The 23728-nt window shown below is 39.7% G+C and overlaps 1 protein-coding gene across 4 annotated transcripts in view; it reads left to right on the forward strand.

Annotated features, from left to right (window-relative positions):
- The window catches only part of MCC (MCC regulator of WNT signaling pathway), a 407698-nt gene that overhangs the window by 89226 nt on the left and 294744 nt on the right, over positions 1-23728 (forward strand). For all 4 annotated transcript variants that reach the window (XM_001504578.7, XM_070234444.1, XM_023617859.2 and 1 more), the window contains exon 3: positions 19187-19401. In XM_001504578.7, the coding sequence (XP_001504628.1) occupies positions 19187-19401 (215 nt within the window). The remainder of the gene's footprint in view (positions 1-19186; positions 19402-23728) is intronic.

Below are 23728 nucleotides of genomic sequence, written 5' to 3' on the forward strand. Positions count from 1 at the left end.
TTCCCTCCCTATTTGGATTCCTTTTATTCCTTTATCTTGCCTGATTGCTCTGGCCAGGACCTCCAGTACTATGTTAAATAAGAGTGGTGATAGAGGGCATCCTTGTCTCGTTCCTGTTTTCAGGGGGATGGCACCATTGAGTATGATGTTGGCTGTGGGCTTGTCATATATGGCCTTTATTATGTTGAGGTAGTTCCCTTCTATGCCATGTTGTTCAGAGTTTTTATCATAAATGGCTGTTGAATCTTGTCAAATGCTTTCTCTGGATCTATTGAGATGATCATGTGGTTTTTATTCCTCAGTTTGTTGATGTGGTGTATCACATTGATTGATTGTGGATGTTGAACCATCCCTGTGTCCCTGGTATGAATCCCACTTGATCATGATGTATGATCCTTTTGAAGAATTGCTGAATTCTGGTGGCCAAAATTTTGTTTAGAATTTTTGCATCTATGTTCATCAGTGATATTGGCCTATAGTTATCTTTTTTCATGGCGTCCTTGTCTGGCTTTGGTATCAGCGTGATGTTGGCCTCATAGAATGTGTTAGGAAGTGTTCCATCCTCCCTAATTTTTTGGAATAGCTTGAAAAGGATAGGTATTAAATTCTCTCTGAAAGTTTGGTAGAATTCCCCAGGGAAGCCATCTGGTCCTGGGGTTTTATTCTTTGGGATGTTTTTGATTGCTGTTTCAATCTCTTTCCTTGTGATTGGTCCGTTCAAATTGTCTGCTTCTTCTTGAGTGAGCTTTGGGAGATTGTAGGAGTCCAAGAATTTATCCATTTCCTCTAGGTTATCCATTCTGTTAGCATAGAGTTTTTCGTAGTATTCTCTTATAATCCATTGTATTTCTGCAGAGTCTGTTGTTATTTCTCCTCTTTCATTTCTGATTTTGTTTATTTGAGCTTTCTCCCTTTTTTTCTTTGTAAGTCTGGCTAGGGGTTTGTCAATTTTATTTATCTTCTCAAAGAACCAGCTCTTTGTTTCATTGATCCTTTCTACTGCCTTTTTCGTTTCAATAGTATTTATTTCTGCTCTGATTTTTATTATTTCTCTCCTTCTGCTGACTTTGGGCTTTATTTGTTCTTCTTTCTCTAGTTCACTTAGGTGTAGTTTAAGATCACTTACTTGGGATTTTTCTTGTTTGTTAAGATGTGCCTGTATTGCGATGAATTTTCCTCTTAATACAGCTTTTGCTGTATCCCATATGAGTTGGTATGGCATGTTATCATTTTCATTAGTTTCCAGGTATTTTTTGATTTCTCCTTTAATTTCTTCAATGATCCATTGCTTGTTCAGTAATGTATTGTTTAGTCTCCACATCTTTGTGCCTTTCTCAGCTTTTTTCTTGTAATTAATTTCTAGCCTTATAGCATTATGATCAGAGAAGATGCTTGTTATTATTTCAATTTTTTTAAATTTGTAGAGGCTTGCCTTGTTTCCCAACATATGGTCTATCCTTGAGAATGTTCCATGTGCACTTGAGAAGAATGTGTATTCTGCTTTTTTAGGATGAAGTGATGTATATATGTCTATTAAGTCCAATTGTTTTAGTTTTTCGTTTAGCTCCACTATTTCTTTGTTGATTTTCTGTCTGGATGATCTGTCCATTGATGTGAGTGGGGTGTTGAGGTCCCCTACTATTATTGTGTTGTTTTTAACATCTTCCTTTAGGTCTGTTAATAGTTGCTTTATGAACCTTGGTGCTCCTATGTTGGGTGCATAGATATTTATAAGTGTTACTTCTTCTTGATGAAGTGTCCTTTTGATCATTATATATTGTCCCTGTGTGTCTCTCTTTACCTGTCTTATTTTGAAATCCACTTTGTCTGATATAAGAATTGCAACACCTGCTTTTTTTTCCTTGCTATTAGCTTGAAGTATTGTCCTCCACCCCTTGACTCTGAGCCTGTGTTTGTCCCTGGGGCTGAGGTTTGTTTCCTGGAGGCAACAAATTGTTGGATCTTGTTCTTTAATCCATTTTGCCACTCTCTGTCTTTTTATTGGAGAGTTCAATCCGTTTACATTGAGAGTGATTATTGATGCATGTGGACTTAAAGCTGTCAATCTGTTGCTCATTATCTGGCTTTCCTGCTTTTCTCTTCCTGTGTGCTTTATCCTACCCATTTGATACTGCAATTTCTTATGCTGGGTTTCTTATATTTTTGCTTATTTATGTTTTGTGTCTCTGTTCTGTTGTTTAGTTTAGTGTCTACCCTGAAGTTTGTATTTAGAATCTCGTGTATAATATAGTCTATTCTCTGGTGATCTCTTACTTACTTGGCCTAGACTAATTTAGTCCCTTTGCTCTTCCCCTCCTAAATTATGATTTTCACTTCTTGTTCCAACTTGTGTTATGAGTTTGTAGTTAGAGTGATAAGATCATCTTTGCTTTGGTAGTTTCCTTACCTTTATCCTAATGCTATAATTGAATATTTGCTATCCTATTCTGGTTCTGTTTACCTGTCTCCCTACTCTGTGGTTTGTGACCCCTTTCTCCCTTTTTTCTTTTTTCAGGTATGAGAGCCTTCTTGAGGATTTCTTGTAGTGGAGGACTTTTGGTTACAAATTCCCTTAACTTTTGTTTGTCTGGAAAAGATTTAATTTCTCCCTCATATCTGAAGGATATTCTTGCTGGATAGAGTATTCTTGGCTGAAGATTTTTATCTTTTAAAGCTTTGAATATGTCACTCCATTCTCTCCTAGCTTGTAAGGTTTCTGCAGAGAAATCCACTGAAAGTCTGACAGGGGCTCCTTTGTAGGTTATTCTCTTTTGTCTTGCAGCCCTGAGTATTCTTTCTTTGTCATTCATTTTTGCCATTTGTACTACTATATGCCTTGCAGTAGGTCTTTTTACATTGACAAATCTAGGAGATCTGAAAGCTTCCTCTACACACATTTCTCCCTCAATCCTAGATTTGGGAAGTTCTCTTCTATAATTTCATTAAGCACACTTTCTGCTCCATTTTCCTTTTCCACGTTCTCGGGAATTCCTATGATCCTTAAATTCTTTCTCCTCATTGAATCTGCTATCTCTCTAATACTTTCCTCATTCCTTTTAATCCTTAGTTCTCTGTCTTCCTCTGTCTGGAGCCATTCAGCCTATCTTCGATTATGCCAGTTTGCTCTTCTATGGAGTCTACCTGGGCATTCAGGGAATCTGTATTCTGTTTTATCTGGTCCATTGTGTTTTTCATCTCTAGTAATTCTGTTTGATTCTTCTTTATAATTTCAATCTCTTTTGTGACGTAACTCCAGAACTCGGCTTGTTTCTCTATCTTTCCCTCTACCTCATTGAGTTTTTTGATTATAGCTGCTCTGACCTCATTTTCATTTAGTTTACCTAATTCCAAGTCCTCAGGACTTAATTCTGTGTTTTTATTGTTTTCCTTCTGGTCTGGGACTTTTATAAATTGCTGGATGGTAGAGGAGCAGTTTTTTCGCATGGTGGTAGAATTCAGTTGCAGTTACAGCCTGTCACCACTAGATGGGCGTCGAGAGCCGCGTGTTCTGAGCTCTCTGCCTTCAGGCAAGATGGCGGCGCACAGTGCACTTTGCCGGGGTGGGGGCGGGGGTGGTTTCTCTCGCTCACCGATCTGGATTTGATCAGCTCTGTTCTCTGGTCTCCCCGGACCCTGCATTTATGGGGTCCCTGGGCACGGAAGCTTTCCCCCGTCAGCGGGTTTCCACTGTACCGGCGGTGGGAGTCCTAGATGATCCCCTGGTCGCGTGGCTCCTCCCCTCCTCCTTCCTGGACCCGCATGGCGATCCTGGTTTCTATGGGATGGAGCGATGTTCTCTCTTACCCTGTTCCAGCTCCTCCGAGGTGGGCACTAGGGGTTCTGTCTTCTGTCTTTTGATACTGTAGGTCTCTGAGTCCTGACATTAGGTTCATTAGCTGAAATTCAGGGGTTTTTTTTTTTTCAGTCCTTTGTGGTACTTTGGAGGGGAGAGAGTCCCGGGTCAGATCACCCTGCCATTTTGCTCCGCCTCCTCTGGGCGGTTTGTTTTTCTTATTAGGAATTTCTTTGTAGGGATTTAGCTGTGAAAATGCCACCCTGGATGCCTAAAAAGTAGATTTACCAATCTCACCTATTTCAGTTGCTTTAATGCCAAAACCAAGGCACTCAAAATACTTGTATTTTTCTAGCAATTGACACTCTGCCCTTTTCTTTTTACTTAGGTTGTATTATCCTTTAAAGGATTTCTCACACAATGTATCTCATTTGGATAACAGTAACTAAGCCCAGAATCTCAGGGATGTAAACATTAACATTTTCACCTTGCTGTGTGTTTGTCAACATAGTCCTTAGATACCATCCATTTCCAAACTTGCCGCTGGATGGTACTGGCTCTTGGGCAAAAGCCCTCCTTATAACAAAGCTCCCCATTGTAAGTGTGCACCTCTCATATGAATATTGGGACTATAGTATGATATATACTTAGGTCTGCAAGGCCACAGCCCTGAGATAGGTGGAGTCTCCCCTGAAGGGGAAGATGATTTCTGATGGTCCCTCCCAGTCCATCACCTGGGAGAGTAGGTCCTCAGACACAGAAATGCAGCTCAGAAGGAAGTGTTGCAAATGCTAAGGGCAGGGAGACAACATAAATGAGTGAAGTTGACCAGAAGGAGGCTCTAGCAAATTGGAGGACACATACCTATTTGCAAAGAGGTAGCTGATGCTCAACTACAGCCAAATGTTGAACATGTGGGAATGGGGGCCACATGTTTCCAGATCTTGTGTGTTTGTGTGTGTGTCTTTAATGCTAGAAAATGCTTTTTGCTTTTTAAAAATATGATCTCTCCAAATTTTCAATGCTAATGACTAAATTCTTAAAAGTTGATTTTTAAGTAGAGCAGAGCTAACAAAATATATCTGTGAACCAGATGTAGTCCATAGTCCACCAGTCTGCAGCTTCTGCCAGAAGAAAGACCTTAAGTCAGCAGAGTAGGAGGTGGCTTCTTTCTGAGCCTTCATTTCTTGTTTTTGGAATAAGAGGAATCAAACTATCTAGTCTTGTTTTTTTTTTCCTTTTTTCTCCCCAAAGCCCCAGTACTTAGTTGTATATTCTAATTGTAAGTCCTTCTGGTTCTTCTGTGTGAGCCTCCACCACTGCATGGCTACAGATGGACAAATGGTGTGGTTCTGTGCCTGGGAACTGAACCCAGGCTGCCGAAGCGCTAAACTTTACCCACTAGGCCATCAGGGCTGGCCCAGACTATCTAGTCTTATGCTCCTAAATGCTGGAAACTAGCATAAAACTGATAATATAGGGCTGAACGGGGATTAGCATGGAGTAGGGCTAGTACCTACAAATAGTAGGTCACCTCTGATACGCCTGATGATCTAGTTTCATGCCATTTCTATGTTTATTTCTCTTTAGATGTTTATAAAATCTTTTACTAATGCTGCCACTTTGCTCTGTTTTGGGTGTTAAGGAAGAACAGTTGTCCATTCTTGGGCCACAATGTCAAAGGAGAAACAGCTCTGCCTCTTCATGGCCTGGGAATGGTTGCAGGGATCATTAGAAGGAAATCCTGAAGGGGAAGGTGAATCATGAAGGATAATAATTGGGATTATGAGGTTCTGTTACATCATCTGTTGTAGAGATTCTCCCTCTATTGCCAGCCTTGTAGGATAAAAGATGTGTTTTTATTAAGGGAGTTGTCTATTTTCTTATACCCTTCTGCTGATTTGCTCTGATGTTGACTAAGTTACACCCTTAGAGTCTGTTCCTTTGGTTTATCCCCAAGAAGTGGTTTTGTCCTCATTTATTAAAAGCAAAATACCAGAGAACATAGTTAGCCTTATCAGTCATTCATGCTGTCTATCAATAAAATTATCAGATATTTTTCTTAAACTGGCTCTAATGAGGGAAAGAGCCAAGGAGAGATCCTGAAAGACAGAGGTGGAGTGAGGGAGAATTAGAGCTGTGGAAGAAACGGAGGAAGGAAGAGGGAGGTAGGGCTTAGGAAGAACATTTTGTTTGTTTCACTTCTGCCTACACCTGGTATAAAGCTCCCATTCATTGAGTAAGAGATAGATCCATGTTTCTTAAACCGGGCCTGATAGGCTTGTATAGTTTTGGGAATTGTGAACTGAGGTCTTAGAGTTGGAATAGGTCATATGGCCCAAGGAGGCAAACAACCAAGGAGCACCAGCCATCTGAGGAGTTCCTCTAAACTGAAAGATAGAGACCAAAACAACTATAAAAGGTAACCTAAGGGGAACAGAGACTCTGCAAGGGGAATGCTGAAAAAAAAATCCCTTATTAACACACTCTGAAATACAGGAGAAAATATTGTATCCACAAAAAAGAACAGAGTAAAATTTTTAAAAACTCTGAAGAAAATATAGCATAAATGATAAACTTGGCACAAAGAATGAGAAATAAAGATAAGAATATCTTCCAGAAAGAGGAGCAAAGACACAAAGAAATATAAGCTGGGAAAGAAAATTAGAGAGCTAGTGCAAAATGTCTACCACTCAAATAATAGGTGTTCTGGAAAGCAAACAAAGAAAACAGAGGGGAAGAAATCATCAACAAATGGTCCATGAAATTTCCCTTCAAACTGAAGGATGTGAGTTTCCTGATAGAAAAGGCCTACCAAGTATCACTTACCACAAAAGGTAAAAGTTGACACATATCATTGTGAAATTTCATAACACTAGGGACAAAGAAAAGATTCTTCAAAGTTTCAGAGAGGGAAAACAAAACAGGACAAATGTAGAATATTTCAAATTGGAATGGCTTCTGACTTCTCAAAAACAGTGACAGATATTAAATGAGTACTGTCTTCAAAATTCTGAAGAAAAATTGTTTCCAACTTAGAATTCCTTACCAAACTATTAATGCAATATAAGGTTAAAATATAAGTGTTTTCATGCATGCAAAGTCTCAGAAAATTTACTTCCCATGGCTAAATTCTTCGAAATCTACTATACCTCCAAAAAAAATACTTGGAACCATGAAACAAAGAGTGAAAACAAATTGAAAGCGAAGCATAATGGTTATTGGAAGCAGTCTAGACTACAGGAGGTCAAAAATCTCCAGGAGAAACTTTTCAGACTAAATTTGACAGAATATCTGTACATCTTCAGTTATTGAGAGGCGATTTAGGTAATTGGCTAGGAATTTGATGCTGAATTCATGATAAATAGAAAAATAATTAAAAAACAAAATAATATTATCTTAGGGAAAACAAAAATTGATCTAGAAAAGAAAAGTAGTCATGGGCCATTTGTGAATGTGTAGTTTACATCATCATAATTCACGTAGTCATAATTTAAAGAACAAATATTGATTTCCATATCAAGTAAATGATTAGATATTAGGACATATGTTCTAGCTGAAAACAATTTAAAAAGCTGAAACAACTATATTTTTAAGTCCTTCCTTTAAACATTGAATATCTAGCAAAATAGTAAAGATTTTATGAGTTTAAAATCTAAGTGAATGAGGAAATCTGGAGCATAAAGCACTTTTACCTTGAGATTATTGTCTGAACCTAGTAAAATTGAACTTTGAATTACATGACCTTGTGGGCTCTGGGAACAGAAGACAAATTCCAAGGACTGCTAAGGTGGGGAATCTAATAAGATATAAACTTTTTTCAAAGGGTAGAATACTAGAGGGCTCTATCTTCTATGTAATGTTGAACCATAAGTACACCAACACATATACAACCCTCAGAGTATTCTCAGAGAAATTACCTTAGAGATGAGATAGGCAGTTCTAAAAGAATATCCACAAGTAGTTTTCCAGGGAATTTGGGCAACTCAGTATCTACAATTACTAAGTGTATAAGGAGACTACATACCAAAAGCAAGAATTAACATTAAGAAAAACCCGAGATTTCGTTTATTGGAATTATCGGACTCAGAATATAAAGTAATAATGTTTACTCTGTTCTGAAAGAAAATCTAAGCTAGAAAAAGAAAACCAAAAAAGAACAAGCAGATTTGAAAAGGAATCAAATGAACAATTAAGAATGAGAAGTGTAATAATTGAAATCAAAATTAACAACAAATTAGTTAAAGATGAAGAGAAAATTAGTGAACTAGAGGAGAGGTTAGAGGATATCATTTAGAAAGTACAGAAGAAGAAAGAGATATAAAATGTAGAATTTGAAAGGAGATTAAGAGTCAAGAAAGTTTAACCTAAAGTTGGATTCTCAGAAGGAGAGGAAAGAAAGAATGAGGCAGAAGCAGCATTTAGGTAATGGCTAAGTATCTTTGAAAACTAATAAAATATACCAACCAGTAGATTCCAGAACCCCAATGAGTCTGAAGCAGGAAAAAGGATAAGAAATATAGATATCAAGTAACATAATTAGATAATCAGACACATTCTGGTGAGCCTATAAAACACCAAAGACAAAGAGAAAATTTAGAAAGTATTTTTTTAAAGAGGCAGATTACTTTCAAAGGAGCAGCATTTAAACTGAGAGCTGACCATCAAGAACAATGGAAGGGGGGCTGGCCCCGTGGCCGAGTGGTTAAGTTCCCACGCTCCACTGCTGGCAGCCCAGTGTTTCATTTGTTCGAATCCTGGGCGCAGACATGGCACTACTCGTCAAACCATGCTGAGGCAGCATCCCACGTGCCACAACTAGAAGGACCCACAACAAAGAATATACAACTATGTACTGGGGAGCTTTGGGGAGAAAAAGGAAAAAAAATAAAATCTTTTAAAAAAAAAAGAACAATGGAAGGCAGTAGACAGTGGCATTCCTCTGTCTTATATGTACTGAGAGAAAAATAACTTGACAACCTAACATACCATACCCAGCAAAAGTATCTTTCAAGAACCAGGATGAAAAAAAAGACACTTAAAGACAAACATAAACCTAGAGAAGACCTTCATTAAAAGGAATTCTAAGGGATATATTTCAAGCAAATGAGAGTGGTTCCAGATATAAGTTCTGAATTGCAAGAGAGAAAGAAGACTAATGAAAGTAGTAACTATGTGGGTAAACTTAAACAGTATAAAACAATAAAACTTTGTCTTGGAGTTTTAAAGGAAAATACAACAATAGTAGCATATAAGTTAGGAGTAGGATAGAAAGATTTCAAGTTTTCTGAGGTCCTTATATTGTCCAGAGATAGGTAAAGGTATTGATAAACTTTAGATTTGGATAAATTATGGATGCAGGTTCTAATTTCTAACATAATTGCTAAAATAGAAAGAAAGTGTTTAACTCTCAAACCTATAGATTTGAAAAGTGGAATGAGAAAAATTTTCGAGAAGGCAAAAAAGAGAAAGAAATTTAAAACAGGTAGACATATAGGAAGAACAAAATGAGATCAGAGAGATTAGTCCTTGTATTAGTAATTCAATTAAATGTAATTAGATTAAATTCTACACAATTAAAAGACCTGGATGTTAAGAATGGATTGTAAAAATCAGTTTGTAGGCTGTTTACAAGGGATAAATCAAAAACCAATGAAAATAATGAAAGTAAAACAATGGAAAAATATTTGTTAAGCCTTCCTCACCAAAAGAAATCTGGAGTAACTATAAAAGTGGAAACAAAATTGCCTTTAAGTTAAAAAGCTGTGTGTTTTTTTCGTCCCTGACACCAACTACGTCATTCCAATACCAATTCTCTGATTCTCTGACACCAACTGAGTGTCCTACAGTTCAATTCAATTCTGACACTACTTGGAGTAAGCCCAGACCCAGCAAGTCAAGGTCTCAGTCCCTCAAGACTGCCTCCGTTTCAGACACCCTGGCCATCAGGTATCCCCAGGCTACCTGCACTTCTGCCCAGCTGACTATAGATTTAGGAGTTCCCATGACGCTCCATCCCCACCCTCAGGTTCAATAAATCCAGAATGACTCTCAGAACTCAGGAAGGCACTATACTTACTATCACAGTTTATTATAAAGGATACAAATGAACAGCCAGTTGAAGAGCTGTATAGGGCAAGGTCCAGAAGGATCCCAAGCACAGGAGCCTCTGTCTCTGTGGAGTTGAGGTTCACCACCTTCCTGGCACATGGATGTGTTCACCAACTTGAAACCCCAATGTTAAGGGGATTTTATCAAGATTTCATTATGTTGGCATCGTTGATTAAATCCTTGGCCATCGGTGATAGAACTTAGTCTTAGCCCCTAGAATTCCCATACTCTTCCTTGCCTTGAATCATCCCATTAGTATACAAAGGACACTCTTCTCACTCAGGAAATTCCAACGACTTTAGGAGCTCTGTGCTGGGAACAGACAGCAAAACCCAAATATATGTTTTTTATTATACCACAAGAGCCTTGTTAGATATAGGCTTATTTCAAAATGGTGAAGGATTAAATTCACCAGAAAGATGTGAAAATTTTAAATTTGTGTATGCCTAATAAAAAAAAGCCTCAAAATACATAAAGCAAAAATTGACATCTACAAAAGAAATACACCAATCCACAATCATTATGAAATATATTAGTATATTTCTTACTAATTACTAGAACAAGCAGACCAAAAAAATAATAAGGATCTGTAAGATTTGAATAACCTAATTAAGAAGCTTGATATATAAACATAGAAAGCCCATTCCACTCAACAACTGCAAGATACACTTTCTTTTTAAATATACGTGGAACATCTGTAAAATTTGATCATGTACAGGCCACTAAACAAGTCTCACTAAAGTTAAAAGAATTGAAATAACACAGACCATACGTTCTGAATACAATGCAATGAACCTATAAATCAATAACATTGCCAAAACCCCATAGGATGGGAAATTAAGGGACATACTCTTAAATATCCCGTGGGTCTTAGACAAAATTATGAAAACTCAAAAATAATTTGAATTGAGAGATTATGAAAATATCGATTGAAATGCAACTGAAGCAGTATTAGAGGATATTTGATAACTTTTTGTGCATATATTGGAAAATAAAAGAAAAAAGGGCTGAGTTGAGCATCCATTCCAAGAACTTAGAAAGAGAACAGCAGGACATTGAGGGTATTATGCTAAGTGAAATAAGTCAGAGGGAGAAAGTCAAATACCATATGATCTCACTCATAAATAGAAGATAAAAACAACAAGGAACAATAACATAGAGACAAAGATTGGACGGGTGGTTACCAGAGGGGAAGTGAGGAAAGAGGAGAACGAAAGGGGTAATTAGGCACATGTGTATATGGTGATGGATTGTAATTAGTCTTTGGGCGATAAACACGATGTAATCTACACAGAAATTGAAATGTAATGATGTATGCCTGAAATTTATGTAATCCTATAAACCAATGTTACCACAATAAAGAAAATACCAAAAAAAAGAAAGAGAACAGCAAAATAAACACAAATGAAATAGAAGAAAGGATATAATAAAGAGAAGAACAACCATTAATGAAATAGAAAGCAAGCATACAATGTAGAGGCACAGCAAAGGCTAAAGATGGTTTTTCTAATAGATTTATGAAATTGATAACTTCCTGACAGAATGCTAAAGTAAAAAGAGAGAAGGCACAAATAATTGTTAAAGAAAAAAGTGAAGACCTTTAGAAAGCAAGGATTGATTGCTGAGTGGGAAAGTTTTACCGCCAAGCAGGCAACCCAATCGAGCATGGAGTCCAGGAAGGCTCTCCAGGTTGAGGTTTAGGGGAGGAGACAGGAAAGGACTACAAACTGTCTCAGACCTGTATTAGGGAATGCAAAACACCTGGGAGCTGTTTGGCAATACATGGGTTTGTTGGTTGGCTACACACTAGGCTGGCTCAAGGTCATAGGCTATGTGGGTATGGTATGTGTGTAGCAGGAGCAGGGCATCCAGGGCCTCTATTTGCACATGTGGCAACTGAGTCAAGATTGTGTCATCCAGCCAGGTCTACAGTGTTGTTGGCAGGCTAGGTGGCCAAGGCAGGGTTTGTTATAACCACTATCAGGAATGAAAAGGAGACATCACTACAGATGCTGCAGACATGAACCAAAAGAAAATATTATGATCAATTTTCTGCCAATATATTTAAAACTTCAGAAGAAATAAGGGAATTTCCAGAAAAAATATAGCTTACTAAAACTGATTCATTAAGGAATATAAAATCTGAATAGTTTTATAACTAAGAATAAAATTAAAACAGTAATTTAAAAAAATCTTTCCACAAAGCACACTCCAGGCCCAGACAGCTTCACTGGCAAGGTCTACCTAACACGGAAAAGACAAATAATTCCAGTCTCATATAGACTCACACATAACCTTGATACCAAAATATGACAAGGACAGTGTAAGAAAGAAAAATTATAGGCCAATTTTACTTTTGAATAGAGATGCAAAAATCCTAAGCAAAATGCTAGCAAATCAAAATCAATAATATATGAACAAGATATCACATATTTTGACTATGTTGAGTTTGTCTCTTGAGTACAAGCTTGGTTTAACATTAGAAAGTTAATATAATCCACCATATTTTTAAAACTTAAATGAAAAATATCAACTTTTCAGGAATAAAGGATAATATAATTCTAGTTTTTGCTAAGAACTGGGATAAGAATCGTTTTTTGGTATTCCTGTTTGTGTATTTCCTCCTGTGGCATTTCCCATTTTGATTAGGCCAGTTTTCAGCCAAGAAATATGAGGAGCCGTTTGGGCATGCCAACCGAAGGATGTGTGTGATGCTTCTCATCACAGAGAGCAGGTCCAGATTAGCATTATCCCCATTCAGTCTGCCACTCATGGTACTTAAAAATTAGTGACTACCAAGGGCTTACTGAATACATGGCTCATTAATATGCCTTGTAAGAGAAAGATAAATTGATCCAAAATACAGTCTCTGCCTTCTAACCCAGAGAGACAAATTTTTAAAAACAAAAAAATCTTAAACTCTTGTGGACCATAGATGTTAGCCCCCCAACCCCATACCAGCTTCAGGGTCAAGTGAAACTCAATTAACACTTCTTTGTTCTAATGCCTCTTCATTATAGCACTTTCCCTAAACTCTCCTTTGAATTCTTTAGCCCTGAATCAACCCTCTTGCTTATCTCCTTCGTATATTTAGTTCAAACAAGCCAAAATAATAAGCGGCCAAATATTATTTTTGTTTTTTTTTTTTTAAAAAAAAGGTTAAAGATTCTTGCCTCAGCTGTGCTTTCATAACTAAATTATTAACTGCCAAGGGGCAGGCACTGCCTTTTATATTAAATTTGGTGAAGAATAGAATCTCAGGCTGGAGAAGAATTTCAAAGGTGATTTATTCCAGCTCTCCCTTTGGTTGTCTCTAAACTAGCTTCCATTAAGTGCTCCCAAGCCTGTGCTTAAATACATCAAGGAGTGTTGAACTTACTTGTACAGAGTGGGACATTAAGAAATACCCACTAATGATGGTGATGCAGATAAGCACACTTCAGTAAGAAAAATGCATTTCTTCATTTCTTTCTTCCTTGTCACCTATCAAGAGTCTTGGGGTGGGGGGGCAAGGGACTTGCATTTCAAGATACATCTTCCATTCTATTCCCAATGTTTCATTGAAATTCAGTACATTGTTCCCAGGAAGGATACGTGTGACATATATTCAAAATAGGACACTAATAGGCTCACTTCCTGAAGACAGCCAAAGGTCAAAGAACTGACTTTTATCACATGGGAGGTAGTATTATTTACCTCCCCTTAGTAAGACATGTGCTTTGAGTTGCTTTTGTTTCTTCCCAAGAGAAGGATAGGTGGGCTCTGTTTATCTATCCTTTCCCACCCAATTTTCTTTGTGACCACAGACACAGATTTTAAGACAATTGGCCTGTGTTTGCAACGTAATTTGTGCTGGAGGAAGCTAGATGTCCTCACGGGAGTTGGGCTTTGAATTTTGTACCAAGCATTGACATTAATAAATGAGTAAAGACACATATGGTGATTCTGTTTTGGACTAAACGATTTACTGCTGCTTCTGTTGATGTCAGTATTATCTAGAAATAGTAAATGTGCTATGACAAGAAAGGCTGACACCTGGCAGCCAATTTGTTCAAATTCTCCCATGCTTCTATCAGTGTGGTAGTTCTAAATTCAGACAGTAGCTACCTCTGGAGTTTTGAAAGGTGTATTTTCTCTCTTGCCACTGAGGGTAATAAAGTAGGCAGTGTTCTGTAAACAATCCACATACATGAAAGATCAATGACCACTAAATACAGACAATATCATAAGATACTATTAATACAGGCTCAGGATCCCCTCAGCACTCTGCATTGTCATCTGCCTGTGATGTGATGAGAGGCCCCAGCATTCAAATAAAGGAGGAAAAGAAGGAATGAAGGTAGAAAGCAGAGGGGTGGTTAGGATGGCCAGAGCACAGAGCTGATGAATAAATCATAACTGCTCTGCTTTTAAGCTGCCACTGCTGCTGCTGGGCTGTGCAGATTTCCATGGTGCTGGCCGCAAGTCTTGGGAAGGCCGGTTATGCTCTGGAGATAAGAGTTGGCCAAGTAGAACAGGAAAGCACAGTCTATCAAACCTAATAACCAAAGACTTTGACTTTGACCCTGACCTAATTGGCTATTTTCATTGTCTTTACAATAACGCTAATATTAAGTAACTAATGAGATTTTAGCCACTGGTTTGGTGCCAAAGGTTTGTTTTTTAAGAATTGGTAATTTCAGAAGCTGGGAGAGAGTATACATTTCCCCCCTATATTTGTTCCCTATTAAGTTGTCCAAAATGGATTCCAAATAACTAAAATTGTGAAGTGTGACCAGATAATTGCTAATGTTTGTTGCTCAGTTTATCCTATGCCAGAGATTGTCTAATATGTTCAACATATTTTAATCTTATTCAATTCTCACATCTCTGTGTTATTATCCTCATTTTAAAGATGAAGAAACTGAGACTTAGGTTAAATAACTTGCTTGAGGTCACGTAGCTGGAAAAAGTAACTCTTGATTTGACCTCAAGCAATCTGACTACAAAACCCCAGCTCTTAACCACTGTTTTATTGCCAATGGCAATGTCTACAAAACTAAGCTGAAAGAGAGAAAAAGGTCCTTTTCTAAAAATGGAAAATATAATTTAGTCATTCATAGGCTGTGGCTAGGACGAGATAAGATAATATATGTATGATGCTTAGAACAGTGCCCTGCTCCTAGTGGCTTTGAACAGATGTTATGTATCATGATCGTTGTTATTTTCTTTTTTTTTAAGGAAGATTGGCCCTGGGCTAACATCTGTTGCCAATCTTCCTCTTTTTTTTTCTCCCCAAAGCCTCACTACATGGTTGTATATTCTAGTTGTACATCCTTCTAGTTCTTCTATGTGGGACACCACCTCAGCATGGCTTGATGAGCAGTGTGCAGGTCCGTACCCAGGATCTGAACTGGTGGACCCCGGGCCGCCAAAGTGGGGTGCGTGAACTTAACCACTATGCCACCAGGCCGGCCCCTGTTGTTACTATCTTTAAGGTGAATTTTAGGTGTTCTAAATGCTTTGACTTGCCTTATTCTCACAGGGGGCTTGGCCTGCTGGGAAGGTGGCATATTGCCTTTGGTGAATAAGCACAGTAATTGCAGACCTTGGAGCCAAACGTGGGTGGCACCTTGAGGATGGGATTAAAGCACTAACATGTAGCTGCTAAGTACCCAGCAGAGCAAGGATCTCCATGTTTGGCAGATTTTCTGTTCCAGCATTCTCTCTGAGAGCAGGGTTTTCCCAGTGATGCATTTTATAAACATGTCAAAATGCCACTTGTTTCCTATGCTTTTCTGATAAGTGAAACATTTAGAATCTGTGCTATGCCACCTTCAAACACTAAATATTCTGGTTTTAAAAGTGGGTGGGGCTGGTGGCCCCATGGCCGAGTGGTTAAGTTTGCCATGCGCCGCTTTGGTGGTCTGTAGTTCACCAGTTCGGATCCTGGGCACAGACATATGCACCACCCCTCAAGCCATGCTGAGGCAGCATCCCACATAGAAGAACTAGAATGACCTACAACTAGGATCTACAATTATGTACTGGGTCTTTTGGGAGGGAAAAAAAAAGAGGAAGATTGGCAAGAGATGTTAGCTCAGAGCCAATCTTCCTTACCAAAAAAATAAAATACACCTCACCCCTTACTTAACATGCCTTATAGGATTATAGTAGTGGAAATGATGGCTTCCTTGATTCTGTGTGCACAGAGACCTCTAGACCCAGGGAGTGCTTTGGCCTTTTGTATTTAAAGAGACGCTGTGCAGTCAGTTTCCTTCCTGGCCTGGAAAAAAGTGCTCGGTGGTTGTTATGGACTAAATGTTTTTGTCCCCCGCAAAATCATATGTTGAAGCCATAACCCCCATTCTGCTGGGCTTTGGAGATGGGGTTTTGGGAAGGCAATTAGAGTCAGATGAGGTCATGATGATGAGGACCTCATGATGGGATTAGTGTCCTTATGAGAAGAACACCAGAGAGCGAAGTGAGCATGCGGGACAGCAGAACTGAAATGGAGTTCATGTTAAGGGAGAGAAAGCACAGCCGTCTCCCTGAGGTCAGCAGGCTTTTTTTGAGATCAGCTAGGGAGTGAAGCGAGGTTGGCAAGAGGCTGTGTGTGAGCCTGGAATCGTCGGGTACCATCGGGCTTCAAAGGGCAAAAGGAAGATGGTTACCAGACCCACATTTTTGACATTTTTCAGTGAGATCATCCTAACTAAATAACTAATTTTTGCCTCAGGAATGTTGGGTTTTATCCAGAAAAAAAAAAAATGATATGAAGGCAGATTAAAAGAGAGTAATAGGCAGAGTCTACTGAACTGAAAAAATGCACTTCCCTTTTTGGGGTCCATTGATGTGGATGCTAATATGATTGACTTGGCTCCTTAGCAGAAGATCTGAGTTCCTCAGCATCATTTCAACAAAAGTTGTTGTGGTGATAGTGTGAGGGGCTTTTGATCTTGCTGATTAGCATGGAGCTTGGCTAACCTGATTATATGACTCTGCCAGAAACTGGGTTTGGGTCTGTGAATACAGCATAACAAATTCAAATGACGCTTCCTTCGGCCGCCTCTCCCCAGAACTGTTGTATTTTATTATCTGAAAATGAGGCTCCCTGTTTTCCTAAAGAAAAAAGTTGACATGTATAATTTATTTTGATTTTAAAAATTAGCCTCCACGTTGCTTTTGCTGGTTAAGAAGTGAAACCCTATGATACTACAACCATAGACAATTTAGCAATCCATTCAGTAAATGTATATTAAATGCCTGATATGTCGTGGGGGGTGTGCAGGGTGCTGGGGATATTGTGGTGAAACATAAAAGGCAGGGGCCCAACCTTATGCCTGTTTGTCTTGTGTATGAGATATAAGGCCATCCATGATTCAACATGTTTTTCAACTCTGACCTCCATCAGTCTTCTTGCCACATGTTTCGGGGGCCAGCACAGAGACTGTGAGACAGCCAGGCAGACGACAGCGCATTCGGAGGAGCAGGGGCAGGGAGGGCGGACCTCCCGCAGTCTATGTTGAAGGAAAGCAAAACCCCCCTTGCAATACAGTTGATAGACTTTGATATTAAAATAAACTTTGAGCAATTGCAAACACGGGCAGAATTGTCTGCTTTGATACAAAGACATGTCACCCCAGTTATACAACACTGTACAAAAAGAGTGTTGGGTCAGACTGACTGAAGAAGGTCAGCAGAACTTGATTCATAGGGGGAAACCATCTGAAGTGGTTCCAGACAAAGACAGTTTTCCAAATCACATTGACTAAATTCACCAATACCTAAAAAGGAGTGATTGGACATTCATATCAGAACTCGCTGTACGTAATGTTTGCTATATGTAATTATATTCAAGTAAATTATAGAGTAATCTGTATATGGTCTCATTTCATACTATAAATTAAATCATTTTAATGAGTCCCCTTTTTTTGCCATTAAAAGTCGTGTATTAAAAACCCACTAAAATGAACCTCCATGGGCAGGGACTACTATTTATTGCGCTCATGGCTATCTCCCCAGTACTAGCACAGTGACTGTGTGTAGACCTTTGCCATGTTTTCTGCTGCCCAGGACTTTTGAATTCTCTTCCCAGGTTTGGGAAAAGTCTCACCTCATAAATCCCACCTCCCAGAGTAGAAGCCAGAAAACAAACTTCCCAGCCTCCCTTGCAGCTAAGACAGAGGCATGTGGCCCGGGCTCCACCAACCAGCTGCACCACCAGGGGCTTCTATTCAGAAGCAAGCAACACAAGGAAGCTGGCTTTACTCAAAATCCAATTTTTCTAGCAAAGGTGACAACGGAAGCATCTGACTTTCTCCTCTAGTAAGCTTTTCCTGAACATTCCCCACCCCTCTCCAGGGGGACTGGGTTAGATACTTCTCCTCTAGATCTGCTTTTTTATTGTACTTTACCATTATATTATAATCATTAGCATCTTTTATTAGGTTTTAATCTGCTGTAATAGTTAAGATAACACTACCTGCTCTCACAAACAAACCAAAAGTAGACAGTGAATCAAACATGAAAGAAGTTGCTCTTTTCTAATCCCATAAAGTCAAAACAGGGTACCTGGGATCAGCAGACAGCCTTGCTGCAGGAGATAATTCAGGGATCCAGACATCTTCCGTCTGCGGCTTCACCATCTGTATCACATGGCTTCCAGGGGTGCCCTGCCCCTTTGAACCGGGCCGGAAGGCAAAGGGCGTGGAGAATCACACACTGGGGGTTTTATGAGCCAGGCGCTGAAGTGATGCTTATCGCTTCTGTTCAAATTCTGTTGCTCAGAACTTAGCCGCATGGCTACACCCAACTGGCAAATGTGGTCCAGCTTCCTGTAGCTTCTTCCAGGTAAGAGTACACTGACAGTAGAAAATTATCACAAAAGTGCCGTATCTTAACTTTCTATCTTCTCACTTGCTTCCTTCTTCCTCAACTGGGAAAAAGGATTGCAGTAAGTAAGCGAATCATACAGTAAGCCTGTGTGAATCAGATAGATGTGGCTCTGATCTGCATTCCCTTTTCTTGGCTCTTCCCTGATTTTTTGCTAAGCATTCTGTTTGGGGGACACATACACACTGGGTAGTTATTTCTGAATGCTTTGCCTAAAACTGCTTTTATCTCCAGGCTCCCCATGTGTCATGTGAAAAGGAAAGTGCTTAGCATGCAGCCTGGGCGCCACATGTGTTCTCACATGCTGGCTCATGGAAGAGTTAGGAGGTTCCAAATCTTTTCCTCCTGGCCACCCACAGACTAATGAAGGAAACCTCTTTCTATTTTCCCTGCCTCTCCTGGACCTAGGTGCCTTATCAGCAGCCAAGGAGAGCTGGGAATACGACTCGGGTGCCAGGGATCTCCAGAGCCCGGACTTGCAGAGTCAGTCGGCCCTACAGAAGCTTCTCGGGTACGGCGGAAGCTCTTTGCATCAGCAGGCTGCTGCTCTCCACAAGCTGCTCACACAGTCGCCGCATTTTGGCAACTCGGTAGGAGGAAACTATCTAGAGCTGGCCAACACGGTGAGTACTTTCTGGTTCAGAGAACACATCTTTAGGCTTGTGTGAATTCCAATAAAAATATTTTAATTTTGAGCTCCAGGGGACATATCGAATATTGTCTTTTTTATTGAGCTAAACATGGTACCCTTTCCAGCATTGCCAATAATGTTAACGGGTCCAAACACTTAAGAGTAGTGACTTCACTCCCATCATTGAGAGCAGAGTGGACTCCTAAAAGGTGTTTTAAGTCTGTATCTTGTATGGATTTAATTACTAGAACATCTACAACAGCTGTTCCACAGGTAGAGCACTTCTGTGGTACCAGACATTACAAATTAGTAAGAGGCAATCCTTTCTGTTCCCTAATTTGGACTTTATTCACTTGAAAAACAAAGAGGACCACATTTCCTTGAAAGTTTGATTATTGTTTCTGTTTGTACTTTTAAAATATTTTCTGTTGAAAACTGTGGAACAACTTAGAATTTCATCATGCTTGATTTAACCTTCCCTTTTACCGTGGGATGAATCATTACCTTTGGTAACCTTTGGGTGAAAAGCGGTTGTCTTCACTTTTAACTTGGAGCTGGGGAATGAGGGTGGGCGGCTGAGGGGCTGGGCCATTTTGGGTAACAGGCAGACAGTTTATAAGTTGAGATTGCTATCCATCCTCTGTGGGAAAGGTCCGTAAGCCTACCTTGCTGTTTGAAACTGAAGTTTGAATAGTGGAATAAGCATCTCAACAACTTCTCTTATGTATATTTACAGTCTGCTTTGATGTACCAGTGGTTTTCAGACTTTTTATGTTTAAAGTACCTTTTCCAATTCTGACATTTTTGGTGACGTGTTTGAAGGAACCAACAATTCTAAATATGCCAGCAATGATTAAAATACAATCATCAGACAAATCCCAATTAAAGGACATTCTACAATGTCCTGACGAGTACTCCTCAAAACTGTCAAGGATATCAAAAGCAAGGAAGGTCTGAGAAAGAGAAACTGTCACAGCAAAGATGAGCCTAAGACGATAGGACAACTCAATGTAACGTGGTACCCTGGATGGGACATTAGGTAAAAACTAAGAAAATTTGAATAAATTATGGACTTTAGTTAATAATAATGTATCAATGTTGGTTCATTAATTATGACAACTGTACCATAATGATGTAAGATGTTAATAATAGGGGAAACTGGGGGCTAACCCCAAGGCCTAGTGGTTAAGTTCTGTGTGCTGCACTTGGGCAGCCCAGGTTCAGATCCCGGGCACAGACCTACACACCGCTCATCAAGATATGCTGTGGCGGCGACCCATATACAAAATAGAGGAGGACTGGCAACAGATGTTAGCTTAGGGTAATCTTCCTCAGCAAAAAAATAATAAAAATAAAGATAAAAGGGGAAACTGGGTGTAAGGTATATGAGAACTATCTTTTCAACTTTTCTGTAAATTTAGAATTATTATAAAATTAAAAATTTATTTAAAACACACATATACACACAATCACTACTAGGGTATCATCGTGTCTCACATAATCTGTAAAAACACCCATAGTTATTGCACTGTTTGTCACTTGGTCACCCTTCAAGGACATTCTTGCTCAGTTTGAGTAGAACTGTGAACTCTCCTGATCTTGCCTTCCTGCATGCTCAGGAGACTGGGCAAGTATCAGTAATATATGTCATCTTTCTCTGGCATGGACACAGGCTATGCTGTTCCAAGTAATTTGCAGCAAGTTGGACTTTCCGCTGTACTATATTAGCTCAGCCTTTTTCAAGACATGCCATAGCAAATGGGTTATAGCAAAAATCACTGTTACATGTTGATTGAAATTTAGCAGCATCTGCTCTGAGGGGTTCAGGGTTCATGGCCCACCAGTTTTCTGCAGTAAACCTACGGGTTCCAGCCTCTGTGTGATTCCTTGGTTCTTTGCCTCTCCAGCAACCTCTTGGATTTTATTCTGTTCTCCCATCTCTCCTGATCAGAGGCAGCTCAGCCCCTGGGCTTCCCATAGCCAGATTCTTTATGTATTATTGGGAAAGCTTTACAACTACTGGAACTCTGCCTGAGATGGCCTCTGCAGAGGCCAGTTTGAGAAACATTCCCTTAAATGTTGAGCACCCAGCTCATATGGGAGTGTTCACTTTAGTAAAATTCATGAACTATAGTTTGCACCTTTTCTATATGTATATGTCTTTAAAAACGTATGATAAACACATAATCAATAGTGGTGATTGTTCATTGGAATACATTGAATAAGTGAAAGAAAAAAAGCTGTAACTCCACAAATGAACAAATAGAGAAAGTTGTACACACTCACTGAAGGTGAGCCCATGGTGAGAACCAGACTGTAAATGCAAATGCAAGCACTAAAGTCTATGACAGTGATTACATTATACATTTCTCATTGGATTGAAAAAACTGAATTTTACCATTTATCATTTAAACTCATAGACCTGTGATGATGTCCTTGGACCCTGTGGTAGAGTGCATTTTTAGCCCCAATTCTTCATTCTTTCCCGTAGCTTGACCATTTGTCATGTGACTTTGGAGTCTCCTGTCAAACGTGAGAAATAGTAAACTGTTGTTTTACCCACTGCATTTAGGGTGGTTTGTTTCATAGCAGTAGTTGACTCAGGGTCTGCTCACGTGGGTCCGTGGGGCCTAGTTTGAGAAGCACTCCTTCTCGGTGGCCAAAGAAAGCAAATTGCCTCTCTAACTGCACACTTGGGCAACCCTTCACTTATATACTCACATTAGAAATAATTTATATTTCTTCTAAAACAAATCCTGAACTAATAAAATTAAGTTCTGCTTCTTTTTCTTTTAACAGCTACCAAGAGCAAAAGTCATTTTATCAGTGTCCACTTAGGAAATAGAAAGCACACGGTAATTCACACAGGGAAAGTTTAACATAAAAAATTACTAACTAGTAGCAGGGGACATTCCTCCTAAGGAGTAAAGAAAACTCTAATGAACACAGAAATAGCACATGTACAGAGCAGCTACTCCCTCTAAAGCTAAGGCAGAGAACCAAGGAAGGAACAAATTTGGAAGAGGGCTCTCCCTTCACCCAGGGCTGAGATTCAGACCCCATCGAAAAGGAGTGGCTGTGGCCCACTCGATAGCAGAGAAGTTCCCTGAGATGCGGCAAGCCAGGGCTGGCAGCAGGAAAACAGCCCTCCGGAGTGTCGGCCCTACTTGTTGGGATGCCCACAGAGGTACCAGAGGAATCCACTGGGAAGCTGCCCGCTGGAAAGTGGCAAAACCCACTGAGAAGTCCCCCACATGGTGCCACTGACACTTACTAGGGGTGAGCGCCACTGGGTGTCCTGTGCTCCTGCCCTCCACCCACCACGAGAGCAAGCAGCACAACAGAACCAGGATGAGAATTCCCTTCTTCCTCCAGTGTCTCTCCAGGGCCCCCTATTGACAAAGGAGAAATGTTTACAGGGTCCAGCTTCAAGATTTTAAAAGCAGAGCAAGGAAAGGTGGATCTGGAGATGAGAGGCAGTAAATTGATAACTGGCACAGGCATGTTTAGCATCGAGAAGCTTCTGGGAGCTTCCTACACAAGCTTTTACCTTTCTAAGCATCCCTTCCTTTTCTCCTACCATCCTTTTTTCTCCTTCTAACGAAGACAGTGGATATGATGACTTTAAGGAGGCTTAACTCACTGTTTGAAATGCAAAGGGAGCAAGATGATATTGTACATAGAAACTTGTAGCAGTTAGTTTTATCTCAGAAGCAGAATGGCTACATATGATACAGCATAAGGGATTTATTATAAGGGGTAGACCTTGCACAAATGTGGCGACTGGTGGAACAATCTCTGCAGGCTGTTGACTCTGCATCTGGTGTTGAGCCTGAACTCACTCTAGGTCTGTCAGATCAGCAGATAAGGAAAGCTGGAAGTAGAGGAGAGCAAGAACAAGCTGGAGTGCGTGAGGAGAAATCGGGACCCATGAGGACAAACACACCCACTTCTGTCTCTTACCGTGTCCAACCTCAATGTTGTGGGTGACCTGCAGGAGAAGCTGGCACCTGTTATCATGAAGCCATACACACACCTGGCCCAGGACTCAGAAGCTGAAGGAGAAGACCTGGTAGGAGTTGGAGTTGCTACAAGCCTGATACACCAAGTAGGTAAACAGCAGATTAGCAACAACTTCCAGAGCATGAAACGTATGACTTATTCACTTCTACCTCTGGACTTCACACAGAATGCTTCTCATGACCGTACAGAACCATACAGGAAAGAGAACTCCAGGAAACATAGTTTCAGCCTAGCTAAGTTGACTTAGTCCTAAGCCAGCACAGAGCAGCAGCAAAACTGCCGGTACAATCTGAGCC

The sequence above is a fragment of the Equus caballus genome, chromosome 14 (genome assembly GCF_041296265.1).
Source record: "Equus caballus isolate H_3958 breed thoroughbred chromosome 14, TB-T2T, whole genome shotgun sequence".
Taxonomy (NCBI): Eukaryota; Metazoa; Chordata; class Mammalia; order Perissodactyla; family Equidae; genus Equus; species Equus caballus.